The following is a 15,284-nucleotide window of genomic DNA, read 5'->3' on the forward strand; positions in this document are numbered from 1 at the left end:
ACCACACAGGAGCAGGTGACCTGACAGGAGCTACTGCCTGTGGGGGAGCCAGGTTGGAGCAGTTTGCTCCTGAGCGATGGACCCTGTGGTATGGACCCATATCTGGAACAGTTCTGGAAGAGCTGCTGCCTGTGGGAAGCCCATGCCGGATCAGTTCATCAAGGACTGCATCCCGTGGAAGGGACCCCACAGCACAGGGGATGAGAGTGACAGAGGAGTGGCAGAGAAGAAGTGCTACAGATTGACCATAACCCCTGTTACCCCGTTCCCCTGCGCTGCTCAGGGGGAGGAGGTGGAAGAGAGTGGATGGGGAGAAAGGTGATTTTGGTTTCTTTCCTTTGTTTATCACTTCTCTAGATTGTTAGTAATAGGTAATAAATCTTACTTTTGCCCGTCACAATAATTACTGTGTGATCTCCCTGTCCTTATCTCAACCCTTGAGCCCTTTTCATTGTATTTTCTTCCTGTTCCTCTTTGAGGAAGGGGATTGAGAGAGCAGTTGTGGTGGAGCTTGGCCGCTCACCTGAGTAAAACCACCACAGAACTTCAAGAGGTTCCTGTCAGTTTATTTCTCTAGTCTGTTAAGATCCCTCTGGATGACAGCAGGACTCTGGTGTATTCACCACTCCTCCCAGTTTTGTATCATCTTCAGGACTGTTGGCAGTACAATCTGCCCAATCATCAAGATCATTAATAAAGACATTAAATAAGATTGGATCCTGTACTCACCCTCTGACACCTGCATAAAACCCAGAAAATCAGCAGGATTGTGAGGCTCCACCCTCATGGTCAGTATTCATACTAAAAATCAAGATTAATTTATTTTTTTTTGCTTCTGCCCCATGAGACTGTTTTTCCTGAGCTCACCTTAGGACACCTGCATTATGCTTTCACAAGTGTACCACCCCAGTCAAACTACCCACCTGATGCTGTCCCCTGAGCAGGGTACACTGCTAGCTAGTCTCCAGCTGGACTTTGAGCCACCCTCCAGATCATCACCCTCTGGACCTGGCTCCCAAGCCAGTTTTCATTCCACATCACTGTTTATTCAGCCCATACTTCTCTATGAGGATTTTATGGGAAAGAGTGATAAAAGCATTACTGAAATCAGAGTAGATATTATCTATAGCTCACAGCTCAGCTCTTCTACCAGGCCAGACATTTCATTATAGAAGGTTATCAGTCTGATTAAGCATTACTTTTGCTTTGTGAATCCACGTTGACTATTTCTGATATCGTTCTTGTCCTTCATGTGCCTAGAAATATTTTCCAGGATTACTTGTTTTCCATCACCTTCCCAGGGATGGAAATGAGGATGACCAGCCTTTAGTGCCCTGGGTTATCCTTGTCCTTTTTGAAGGTAGGAGAAACACTTGCTTTCTGCAAGTTCTCAGGCACCTCTCTCAAATGCCATGATTGTTCAAAGATTATGAATTTGTCTTTGAGGATTTAGTTTAACAATTAAAGAGATAGAATGCAAATTATATATTTGTTGTTAATTGTTCTAGTTAAACTAGTTGAATGGAGAATGTAGAAGGCAACTAACTGATACAAGTCACCATGTCAAAGAAACAAAGACCCCCAAAGCCATACAATTGCTGGAACAGTGATTTATAAAAACTTTTCTATTTTCAGCTATTCAGAAAAGTGACGTGGCTGAGAACCAGCAGATAGGCACTCAAAAGTCCAGATACATCCCAGAATCAGATTTATCATTCAAAATATACACACCTAGTGTATCCCCTACCGATACAATTGTGGTGTTTTTTTTTTTTTTTTTTTTTTTTTTTTTTTTTTTTTTACATACCTTTACCTTCCAAATAGATTAATTACACTGTATCTCATCTCTGGCAAAGGTAGTGAAGAGTTAAATCCAACTTTATATGGTGTAAACCATCAAGTTTTGTATAGGATGTTAGAATCAATGCATGAGAAAGCTTTGCTGTCAAGTTTTAATATTGCTTAACAAGTGGTAACAGTTTTTTAAATTATATTGGTTAACAGACTTTTATTTACTCTCTGGGCAAAAAAAAAAAAAAAGACATTAAAATTTCAGCCATTTAAATTTCCAAAGCACAAGAAAGCAGACACTGATGAAGTGACAGTAAGATCCAAGATCTCTCTCAGATTAGAGGAGAATTAAGATATCACTGGGAAAGTGAGGAGTTTTAAATAGATCACCAGAAGGATCTCCCATAAAGAGGGAGTAGAGTGATCCCAACCTGGGGTCCTCTTCTTTGACAAATCTGGATGGGGAAAGATTTTCATGAGTAGCCCAGTCACTGGTACAAAGTCTATGAAGCATCTGCCAGCTAATTAAATGAGTAGAAAAGATGCAATAAAAAGTTAGTGTTATGTAGGCACTGGCTTACTCCTTTTCATTCTGCTTATTTATGCCTTTTTAGATCCTTGTATCCTAAGCAGTTTATTTTGTGATGATTTAGCTGAAATAGTTTTTTATGGAAACTGATGAACATAAGGGCACTCCATCCTTAGATATATGATGGACCTTAAAAGTCAGGGTGCTATGTACAATCTAGTGCAGTCCAGCTGGGAACATATTTAAACTACAAGGACGTCCAGGGAGATTATAATAACTTTGATGAAAGCTTCTCCTGAGCTAGCATTAGGACATAGTTCTAATTCAGTATCATGTTAAAGAAAACCACTTAGGCATAGCTTTATATTCACAAAACTAACAAAGTGCCCATTCATGCAATGAATGAGAGTTTCATGTAAGGAATTATAGTACAATCAAATAAATGAATGTATTATTTGTAGTCTTTTTAAAAGTTAATCTTAAAAGAAAAAAAAGGAGAAATTCAGAGAGGAATAAAATTTTCTAATCCTAAAGAACACAAATGTGTTCCGGTTTACATTTTACAATGGTTAAAGTCCCATTTCAACAAGGCTCAAATAGCTGTTTTTAAGGCATGCCACCAAATAAAATATTCATTAAAAAGCGATAGCTTTAAGCAATAGCAGCTTGGTTATTAGGGGAAAATTACAGAGAATGTGTGAGAAAAAAAAATTATTATTAGTGTTTTCTAGTTTGAATAAAATTTATTCACTTAGAGGTTTTTCTAATAGAATTCAACAAATCACAAAATTTCAGGCAATTATAGCATTAAAAGCAACTGATTAACAAGCAATACTAAATAAGAGGAAAGCATTAACAATTGTTAACTTATTTCTTTCTGATTGTTTATGAGGAATGCACATACAGTGTGTTGGTTCAGCATTCAAAACTGAACCGCACATGAGCAATAAAAACTTGCTCCAATGACTGGAGAGCTGAACTTGTTTTCACTTAATAAAATGTAAGGAAGAGAAGTATGTATTTTCCCCCTTGCCCTGCTGTGTTCTCTGTCAAACAATTTGGGCTCTTTCCCTCAATATTTTAGTAAAATTGCACTCTGGTAAGCTGACCAGAGAAAGCATGGGGGCAGACGAAGAAGGTAAGTGGTGTGGAATCCTTGCTAAATATCACAGTTTTCTGCCTTCACACTTTCTAAAACAAGTATGTAAGTCTTTGTGCTTAGCTGCACTGTGTAAATGCCATTTAATTAAATCCCATATTCACATTTCTCTGAATAGCAAAGCTGAATGCTAAGGGCCTATGCAGAAGAGCAAATATTCTTTCTTAAATTCAAAATATGGCTCGTGTTTAGATAGCAGCTGTTCCAAACAACATGGATTACTTCAAAAATTGGACTTGTCTTTTTGGATGAATCTTTTCAACTCCTTTCTTATTACAAAGAAATAACTATTTAATTATAATAATTATTAATATTTGTTATTATTAAGAAGGCTTTACAGTCATGCTATTTATGTTTGCAGAAATTAGAGTGCTTAATGGGAAGGTGAAGAGAGGAAAAAAGAAGAAAATCTTTCTTATGTACCTTATATATCTGCAAGAAATACTAACACTCTAAATCAAATGACATTTTTTCTAACACTGTGAAGTTTTCCCATGAAGTTCATTCTTTCACATCTTATTTTGTATCTTGAATAACAAAAGAAAATGAATGGTCAGAAAGTGGCTCTCAAAACTACTTTCAAAAGTGTCTGTCTGAAATATAATGCAAATAATTGCTCATCTTTGCAAACACCAATCAGCTATTCTTACCCATTTAGTAGGTGGTCTGTCAAATAATAAGTTATTTAATAAAAATAAATATTAATGGTATCTGAGTAGCAGAGATAAATACTAGCAACAACGGTGTTATTACAGCCATGATTACTCAGATTGCATGTTCTCCTCAACAGCTCTTTCTCAAGCATTCTGGGACTGCAGTACCAGCACAGCAGCACACTCATGCTTCTGTGGAAAGAAATGCCCTGGTCTCTTGGAAACATCCTCATTCAGACAAAATTTGAAAGCAGCAGGGGAGTAATAGAGGATAAGTAGAGAAAATTCAGCAAGAAACATTTTACTCATTACTCATTAGCATGAGTGGATAAGAACAAAATGAATTTTAACACTTGCTGATGCTCTAAGTATTTGTGGAACATTACTCTGACTATGGGAGATGGTTGCATGATTCTCTTGTACTGCAAATAGTATGAGCATACAGAATATCAGCTTAACAGTCATGCCATATACACTTCTTTAAACTACCGTGAGCAACATTGTACCAGAAGTTATCTGGAAAAAATGCCCTGCCATTTAAAGGCCAGGAAAGAAGAAAAAAAAAAAGTTGCAATACCCTGAAAGACTAATTAATGAAGGGAAAAGTGAAATAAAAAACCCCACTCAACTCTGGAATCTCCACCCATGGCATAACAAGGTAATATGCTTTGATGTCCAGGGTTTGCTGAGCATCAAGATTGCTAACAAGCAGCTGTTCCATGTTGCTAGTAAATGGAGGAGGTAAAATAGTTATACATTGAAAGACTAACGGCTCTTCCTCTAAAACTGAGCACTCAACAGTGAGCGAAAAGACACAGAATGTTGTTCCATTCCTTATGAGTCTCTGTGGTCCCAACTCACTCAGGAAAATTGTTAAATATATAAAAGAAAATAGCCTTTATCAATGTTTTAATCAATGCGACAAAAATAATATCAGTACAAAGTCAGTAATGTATGTCTTTAATACCACTTTCTTGGTGTCAAGCATGTTGTAACTGTATGAAATCAATAGCACTGGAAGGTCACTTCTTGTAATATTTTACTTTATTAGAGGGAAAAAAAAAAAAAAAAAAAAGAAAGAAAAAAACGAGAGTAAAAAATATATAAGATCCTAAGACCAGAGCTGCTTAAAAACTGTTAACATTTGCTACTTATCAAAGTCACTGCTCTTTTGAAAGCTGATAACAAAGCTCCAAGAATTAGGTCTTTATTATAACAAAACTGATGTCCAGAATAAAAGATGAAACTTAATATTTGTACTTTGAAGTCAAATATGACAGGTGACAACTGATGTCCATTTAAGGATGCAAAAAAATCTTTATTTTGCCAATTGGCTCTTGCACTGTCTAGTATGAAAGATTTATGGAGAAATAAATATCATGGATTTGGCTGGCACAGAGTTAATTTTGTTTGCAGAGCTTCACATAATGCTGTGTTTTGGAGTTCTGATGAAAATAGTGGTGATAACACACCAATGTTTTTGGTTGTTGTAGAGCAGTGTTTACACAGAGCCAACGACTTTTGCTTCTTGTGCTGCCCAGCCAATGAGAAAGCTGGGGGCACAGCAAAAGCTGGGAGGGGACACAGCCAGAACAGCTGGCCCAGCCTGACCAGAGATATTCCATATCATATGGTATCATACTCAGCAGTAAACAATGGGGTAAAGAAGGAGGAGGGGGGTGGACATTCATGATGATGGCATTTGTCTTCCCAAGAAACTGTTAAATGTGATAAAGCCTCCTTTTCTGGAAGTGACTGAACACTTGTGGGCTGATAAGAAGTAGTGAATAGATTCCTTGTTTTGCTTTGCTTGCACACAAAGCCTTTGTTTGACCTAGTAAACTGTCTTTATCTCAACCCATGCGTTCTCACATTTTAACCTTTCTGATTCTTTCCTCCATCCCACCTGGGAAGAGTGAGTGAGCATCTGCATGGGCTGAGTTGCCTGTTGGTGCTAAACCATAATAATAAGCTATGTTTTTACAGAAAAGTGTTGTGTTCCATGTTACGGTCACTGCTCACAAACCACGTAGCTCCCATGTAAATGGGTGAATATCCCCAAAGTATAGCATTCCCCTCAAATTTAGTAAAAATTCTTTTTGGTAGATAATAAACACATGCAAGATGTAAGAGTATAACATGTAACACAGACTCTTCCAACAAAACATAGCAATGATCAGATTGCACAGTGAAAGTAATGTTCTTTACAATTTTGTTAGCATTAAGCTTTCAAGGGAGTCTGGTACTAATGTTATTTCTTTTATTATCAAAAGACAGGAGCAGACTAATGAATCCATCACAGAATGATATTTAAGAATGTCCCAAAATTCATGGAGTCCTGGTTCAAAGTCTATTAAAATTGGTTGGATTTTTTCATAGTCTGCTGTGTTGTTTACATAAGACAATAGTGATATTTGGTAGTCAGCAGTATAGGATTGGATTTTATCAGTATCATTACTGCAGTAATGGTAAACTTCCAGCTAACCCCATAATTGTGTGGGACTTGATGCTCCAACTGGATGCTTACAAGTCTATGGAACCTGACTGAATTCACCCCAAGGTACTCAGAGACTTGGCTGATGTCATTGTGAGACCTCTATCAAAAAATAAAAACAACAAATAAATAAATAAATAAATAGCTGGCATACATCTAGATAAATGCATAATATAATGGGTGAACAATTGGCAGATGAGTTGGGCTCGAATGGTAAAAGTGGTTACATCAGGTTGGTGGCCAGTCACTAGTGGGGTTTCGCAGAGCTCCTTTTTATGTCCAATTCTCTTTAAAGTTTTCATAAATGACTTGGATATAGGACTTGAAGGAATACTTCGTAAGTCTGCAATGACGGTAAACTGAGAGGAGTGGTTGACTGCCTCAAGGGTAGAGAGGTCCTGCAGAGAGATGCAAATTAGAGAGCTGGGCAATCACCAACAATATGAAGTTTAACAAGTGCCAGCTTCTGCACTTGGGAAGGGATGAAACTGTATATATATACAAACTGGGGAATGAGAGGCTGGAAAGCAGCTCTGTGAAAAGGGATCTGGGGGGTTTGGTCAACAAAAAGTTCTTATTCATGAGTCAGCAGTGTTCCCTGATGGACAAAAGGGCCAACTGGACCTTTGCATATCCTGGGGTGCATCAGTCACTGCATTGCTTTACAGTCAAGGGAGGGAATTTTTTCATGTTGCACTGTTCAGCGTTACCTCAAGTACTGCGTGCAGCTTTGGGCACCACAGTATAAGGACATAAAACTATTAAAACGTTTCCAAAGGAGGACTATAAAAATGGTGAAGAATATAGAGGGTAAGACATATGAAGAGTGGCTGAAGTCACTTAGTTTGTTCTGTCTGAAGAGCAGGCTGAAGGGAGGCCTCATGGCAGCCTGCAGCTCCCTCACGAGGGGAGTGGAGGGGCAGGTGCTGCGCTCTGCTCTCTGGGGACAGCTACAGGACCCAAGCGAATGGCATAGAGCTAGGAAGGGGGAGGGTCAGGCTGGGTGTTAGGAAAAGGTTCTTCACTGAGAGGGTGGTTGGGCACTGGGACAGGCTCCCCAGGGAAGTGGTTAAAGCTCCAAGCCTACTGGAGTTCAAGAAGCATCTGGATAATGCTGTCAGAAATATTGCCTGATTTTTTGGGTGGTCCTGTGCAGAAGCAGTAGATGGACTTAATGATATTTGTTGGCCCTTTCCAACTCAGGATATTCTATGGTTCTACGATTATTTTATGCCACTAAAAATATAGGAAAGAGACAGTGACAAACTTCTACAGACATACAACCCTGATAGTGCCAACATCAGACACTTGAGGTGCTGCCTTCAGGATCTAGCTCTAGCCACATGAAGGAGTGAATTCAGATTTTGGAGGGGTGAGTAATACATTGGAGAAGTTTCTATCTCATTGACCATGGAACTTGTGTGAATATGTACGTATTTCACTGCTTCAAGTGAGGATGCATATCTGTGTGCTCCTTACAATGAAAGATGAAGCTATATTAGAGTATCTTCCTCACCCTGAATTCACACAGTTCCAGGAAAAGGGAAAAAACAGAAAGAAAGAAACTGTATGAGCTCAATAGTCTGGCTTCTTTAAGATATTTCACAGTGTCTGCTGACAGTTTTGTTCTCACTAATTAAGAATTGCACCAAATAATTATAATTTGTCTACTGGAATTGACTATATTGATGATAGCCTGGAAACACAAACTTACACTCAACATCAGGATACACATTTTTCAGTTAATAATTCAGAAATATTAATTCAAATTCACTTTTAAAATGGATTACTTAGTCTATACAAAAAGTGTTGTGTGTGCACTCATTCAGAATTAAAGCAACCCCAGTGAAATTTTCCTCAATTTGATTTCAAAATAGGCTCAACTAGATTAAATCAAGGTCACCTAAGTTGTAAATGTTGTAAATGGCTGCTCAATCATATAGCATTAATAGCTCCTTAACCTTACACCTCTTATTACACCATGTCTCTGGTTAGACAAGCCTGCTGAGAATTAGTCTCCAACCATTTATTTAAAAGTCAGCTTCAGAATGTTGAAATAACTAACATCAGGTTATTGGAAAGCTTGGATATGCAGCCTCATCATCATAATCTTAGCAAACCTGAAACGCTGAGTCATTCATGGCTTGTCTGTGAAAGGTGTATGCCTGCAGATGCCTGCAGCACAGAGACTGGTCTACACAGACTCTTCAAAGCAGCATTAGTGCACAGCTTGGACTGCCTTCATGTCGTGTGCTTACACTGCAGAGTGGTGAGCACATTGGAAAATTTTATTTCATGAGAGGATTTTCATAGACACAGTTCTTGTAAATGAATGAGCACTGAAATTATACAAAAAATTTTGAAACCCCTCAAGTTGCTGGTCCCTTCTATTATCCTCCAGCCAATGGTACACATTTATGTCCAGGAAACATAATATTAATATTAGTGATTTGTGGCTGAATTCTGGTGAGAAAATAAAATAAAAATAATAATAATAAAAAAGATGAATCTGTAATGTTATTTCAAGGATGTTAGTACTGTTTTCATTATTACCCTCAGAGATACAGCTGTTACTGTTAATGGTTCCTTTATTGGTCTATGTTTCTCTTTTGAGAGAGGACTTAGTTAATATATGTTCAAAATTTTTGTTCAGCTTCTCTGATAAAGTTGTATTCAGGACTCTGAGTTTGTGCAGCTGGAGTTCTGAAAGAAGCTAGTGACAGAATACCAGAACCAACGTGCCTTTGAGATATACAGACTATCTGGATGACAAGCAGAGTAGAAAATACATTATTTGCAGTTAATCAAAATGATGAGTTTCTCAACAATTGATGAAAGGTACTTATCTTGCAGTGAGGAAGTCTTTCCCTTCTCTTTTGATTATTGTGCGTTGTGTTAATAGTAGTTCAGTGCTTGTATTCTATAGAACAGGGCCAATGTATTTGTGCTTAATGATATTAACAGAGACTGCAGCTTCAGAATGGTGAAATAAAATATACTCCAAATAAATAAATTCTTCAAATTAATCATAATGAAGGGAAAAAAAATAAGTAGTCTCATTCAATAATGAGTGAAAAAAATCTTATATATGGCACTGCTGTTTATGTCCCCTCAGCATTGAGGAAACATCCTTGTAGGTTGATTTTACCATCCTTGAAGGTAAAATGGCTCTCACATTAAATAGTTCAGATTCTGTTTTTTCAAATTTGCTAATCATCTTTGCATTGGAAAATATATTACAGGAAGACAAAAAGTGCAACTAAATTAAACAATTCTATGGTAACAAACCAATTACCACACGCTAGTACAGACATATATTCCTTTTTTTTTTTTTTTCCCTTTCTGGAAAACATCTGAGAAACCATGTTTCTCTCTATCACTGAAGAAGCAGAGGAAAAATCTAGTAAAGAAATGCTTTCTTCATAGACATGCTAGTATAGTATATTCAAATAAAGGATGTTCCGACTCCCTTTAACAATGATTTTACCTTTCAATGAGGTACAACTTCTTTAATTACAGAGTAAGAATAGAAGTTCTCATGTCTAAGAAATTGTAAACCTCTTAACAGTTTATGAGAGTAGATGCATGAATTATCTAAGACTATATATGACACAGGATGCCAGGGAAGTTATCATGACTAATTAGATTTTTATTTACCTTGAAAACTATCCACACATTTATGTAATTCAACCAGTTTATATGGGATCAGTATCAATCTCATTATTTCTTATTTTTAAAACTCTTCCATCACTGCCTCTCTTATTTTTGCCACACTTGCACATCTGTGAGCTAAGACAACAGCACAGAAAAATGTCAATCTCATTAGTTAACAGTATGACAAATGCAAGACACAGTGTTACCTGAGCATTCAGCCACAAGGACAGTTGTATCATAATAGCAATAAATGTAATCAACTTGTGGTTACTTTAAATTTTCATACTCTGGTGTGAGCATTAAAAAAAAAGTGGGGCTTATTGAAAAGTATATAATTGTTCATATAAAATGTATGGAAGACAACTCTTACCAAAAAGCTGAAATTGGACACTCCTCAAATTTTACTTCCAGAGTCTGCTTGTGAATATATTTGATATAAGGCAGAAGAAAACAACAACAACAACAACAAAACCACTAATCCAATAATTCCTGTTTCTTGTGTGCTTAAGTTTCGGCCTGAACACAGGTGTCAATTTTGATATTTAGGACAGGAGAAAGAAGGGGAAAGGATTTTGGGTAATTGCTTGCATTTCTACATGGGAGTGAAATTTAGTGTCTACTCAACACACCACCATTGCTTATATGAAAGGTATGTACCTGCTTAAAATTCTGTCTAAATGTAGAACTTTCTAAAGTCGAAGACATATGCAGCTTTTAAAATTGCTTATTTCTCTTTATGTGATTGCTTTTTAATACCAGGAAAAGGTTGAAGGATTTATGATCAAAATATAAGTCTATGTGAATCGAATCTATTCAGCTTTTGAAAGTCAAAAGAAGATTTACTATTTAAATTTTTAGATTAGCTCAGAATGTATAAATCCTTTTCTACTTCTATTTATCAACAGAAAGTATTACTATTCACTGCAATGCAATGCACTGACTTCATCTTCAAATAACACAGGAAAAAGAAATCAAGTTCCAACACAAGTGTACCTAACCTAGGATTTGGTCTCAACTTTTAAATTCTCAAATTGAGTAGATACCAAAGAATAACATTCACAAGGAAAAATCACTTTGATATTCTTATGGAAACATTTCATACACTTACAGAAAACTAACTCATTCTATTTAGTGGACAAATAATAGATTGAAAATACTTACATAAAGTTCTGTTTGCAAAGGCTCTGTTTGCACAGAGCTGTTTTGATCTAGGAAACATCTAGTCAAGAGTAATTGCACAATGATAATGTGCAATTAAATTAACCAAGCACAACAATTACTGCAAATGAAACATAGGCAACACAGTTTTTGAATGATACAAGATTGACAAGAATACAGGGTGCAGGAGACAGTGCAGTGGCCAACAAGTTTTAGTACATTCCTATTTTACACTGAATTTGGAATTTAGCTGTATAAGAAAATTCTTTTTTTTTTTTTTTTTTTTTTTTTTTTTTTTTCTCCTGGCAAAATATTTGCTTTTATTTACTTGTTATTTATTATGAGTAGTAGTATATATTACTCCTCAAGAAGGAAATTTTAAAGGCACAGGAGCAGGCCATGCCTGTGTCCTGTAAGGCGAGCCAGAGAGGAGGAAGACTGGCATGGATGAACTGGAAACATTTATTGAGACTCCAGGAGAAAAATATAATCTACGTCTGCTGGAAGAAAGGACAGGCTACTTGGGGCGACTACAAGGAAGTTACTAAGATATGCAGAGAGGAAGTTCGAAAGGCAAAAGCCCATCTTGGAATCAGATTGGCCACTGCAGTAAAAGAGAACAAGAAATCCTTTTACAAATTTATTAACATAAGATAGTTAAGATAGGATAAGAATAAGGCTGAGGTTCTCAATGCTTTCTTTACATCTGTCTTTAATAGTCGGATCAGTTATCCTCAGGGTACTTTACTCCCTCATCTGGACATCCCCTATGATTCAGGTAGAGAATCCCTCCCTGTAATCCAGGAAGAGACAGTTAGAGACCTGCTCCTCTATCTGGAATGTCACAAGTCCTTGGAACCACCCTAGGGTGCTGAGGGAGCTGGCAGAGGTAATTGCTAAACCACTTTCCACCATCTATCAGCATTCCTGGTTATCTGGAGAGGTCCCAGGGGACTGGAGGTTTGCTGATGTGATTCCCATCTACAACAAGGGCCGTAAGGAGGACGCGGGGAACTACAGGCCTGTCAGCCTGACCTTGGTTCCAGGGGACGTTATGGAGCAAATCATATACAAGTATTTTCATAAAGTACACATGCTAACTGCTAACATTTGGGTGCTTGATCTTAATATTTCATTCACAATTTCATTTCCCTGATGTCTGATTGTTCTGTACATGGTTTTCATTTAACTACCATTTTTTAATGATTATTTAAATATTTTAAGCTTATGCACATATATACATATCTGCACACATAGATACTTATATCTACACATGCATCACATATTTTACATCATGTATATAGGATCCTAAAATATTTTACCTATAATAAACAAGATCAAAAAAACAACAACACAGCACACAAAAAAAAAACAACACCCATAGAACAAAGCAGTCTGAATGACTCGAAGTAAATTTTTTTCCTCAGTTAAGACAACAAAGTTGTATTTTGTTGTATATATTAATATTCAGTTCATATTTTGTTGGTAAACCAGTTACACCTCACAGGTGAGATTAAAGACTTTCATCCTTGTCTAGCATGAAACATACAAGGAATATTAATTTTATCATAAATTAGGAAAAACATCGAGCTAATGGATAATGCAATGTTGGGGGATGTACTCCTCAGACTCCCTACACTTATTTATCTTTTTGTGAGAGAATGAGGGCCTGAGTGAGGTGAGACAATATTTATTTTTGTGAGAGAAAATAAACTGAACATATTCCTTCTTACGTGGTTTTGTTATGGAACAGATTTTCTATGAGGAGCATATGCTTATTTTAAATAATGCACTGTCAAATTAATTATATGCTACTTGGTTTATAACATAATGAACTGAGTTTAGGAAGGTGATAAAACAATACCATCTGAGCACAACATTCTCCACAAGAATGTTTATGAGCTTGATTTTCTTGCCTTGCCTCACATCATTCATGTCCCCTTGACTTGAATGAGATATGAAAAGACTGTACGAGTGACAACCCTAACAACAGCAGCAACAGCCACAGCAACAACGACAATAATAAAATGAAGATATTGGAAAGGAAAACAAAATTCCTTTCCAAAAAAAAAAAAAAAAAAAAAAAAAGAATAAAAAAGGAAAATTGTTTACCTGATGTCAGGTTGTGATGTCGTGGAACTTCTTTTACTGGTGGAACACCTAAAGAATGAAACATTGATAAATTAATCTTCTCTTTCAGAAACCTTATGTCTAGTAACCCCATAGAAGCAAATCGCTTCTAGAGACGAGTTTAATAAATGTGCACCAGTACGCAACTGTTGTCCTTTGAAGTTCCAGGACTTCAGTATACAATATTTATATACAAGTGGTATAAGCAAGTGGCATACACAAGTATCAACATTCATAGCATGTAGTTGCTTTTGAGGACTTACTTGTGCATGTCTGGCTTCAAATCTGCACTTCTGTGAGAAACTCACTGTCTTTAACCAATGTAGAGAGGACATTTTTGTCTTAGACCATTAACATACCAGTCTGATATTACTACTGTTTATCTTCAGAGGTGTAGCAGAAACCATTTCTTTGCATATTACTGTACAATCAAGGCAGTGCTTTGTCCAACGGGTTAGTAGGAATATAGCTGACCCTAAAGTCACCATACAAAGTGTCTCTTATTAATGTAGTTATTCTACAGTATGAAACTCATGATCTAAAGCATCACATAAACTATGGAAATGAACTTTGTACCACCTCACCAAGGAGCACTGTGACAGACCAGGTGGGGACTCATAACCCATTCAACAGTGGACATTGTGGTGGATGATCCTGCTAACGATGTGCCAGATTTGGGGTCATAGGTGGGGTAGCACTGCAGCTAGATTGGATGTGCAGCTGTAATCCTTGACACCGACAGTCAGAGCCATCAAACATTCAATTACTGGGGATTTATGCATAATTTCACCATTTTGGTGTACTTGTATATACTTAGAAATGCTAACAAAGCCACTCTTTCCAATCCCATAAAAAAAAGCTAATGTTTGCAAAGATTTTCATCATTGGATTACCTTTGTGTTTTTCTTCTTTCAGATGTTTCTTCTCAGTTGTTTTTTCTATCAAGAAAAAATAAAGGTAATATGGGTCGAGGTTGGTAAATTGACTGAATTCTTAATAGATCATTACCTAGGCTTTTCAAGTAAAATACTTTGAAAATTAATGCAGATCTTTTAGGAGTTATTTCATATAGAAATACATATAAAATTGTATTCTGAAAATATTTTTATTGTGATCTTCTACATATATATGCACAGACAGAGTAACTGCCTACCTTCTTTGTCCTTAGAAGTCTTTGTTTTTTTCGGGGCTAGAAAGATTTGCAAGGAAACAACATTAAGTGACAGTTATCAGAAATATGAGTTTACGACAATAAGCACATTGCACAAAGCCAATCTTCCTGGATTTTCCTGGAATAATAACTGAGCTAAATGTGTCTCATGGCATGTATACAATACATCTTTGTTACAATTGTGGCTGCTACCCCAGTGGCAGTAGCAGTAGCAGTTCTGGGCTTTCTGTACAGTCTTTGGAAACAGACCAAATATTGCTGTTTGTAGAGAAGTTTGGAAACTCCTGATAGAGACTTTGGAATTCTGAAATTCCTTAACTTGTGCAAGAACTGCCAAACTGTTCATTGCCAAAATGCACCACAGAAGGATCCCATTGCCTACTGCCTGCTTTTTACTATATTTCCCTCAGTAAACTCAATTGTCTGAAACAAACAACAGGATGTGGAGGTAGATGGACTAGAACTACCAGATATGGCCATTCTGAAGCCCTACATCAATAGATTGTGATTTGTGTGATTTATTTATCTTTTCTCAAACTGTACAT

At 36.8% G+C, this 15,284-nt stretch overlaps 1 protein-coding gene across 15 annotated transcripts in view; it reads right to left on the minus strand.

The window, feature by feature from the left end:
• TRDN (triadin) overlaps positions 1-15,284 on the minus strand; it is a 243,505-nt gene that overhangs the window by 10,397 nt on the left and 217,824 nt on the right. For 14 of the 15 annotated variants that reach the window (XM_084515251.1, XM_084515252.1, XM_084515250.1 and 11 more), the window contains 3 exons: positions 14,722-14,757; positions 14,462-14,506; positions 13,551-13,598 (listed from right to left, as the gene is read on the minus strand). In XM_084515251.1, coding sequence (XP_084371377.1) covers positions 13,551-13,598; positions 14,462-14,506; positions 14,722-14,757 — 129 coding nt within the window. Of the gene's footprint in view, positions 1-12,156; positions 12,232-13,550; positions 13,599-14,461; positions 14,507-14,721; positions 14,758-15,284 lie in introns of those variants that run through there. The other variant, XM_084515245.1, reaches the window with a different exon arrangement.

The sequence above is a fragment of the Aythya ferina genome, assembly GCF_964211825.1.
Source record: "Aythya ferina genome assembly, chromosome: 3".
NCBI classification, from domain to species: domain Eukaryota; kingdom Metazoa; phylum Chordata; class Aves; order Anseriformes; family Anatidae; genus Aythya; species Aythya ferina.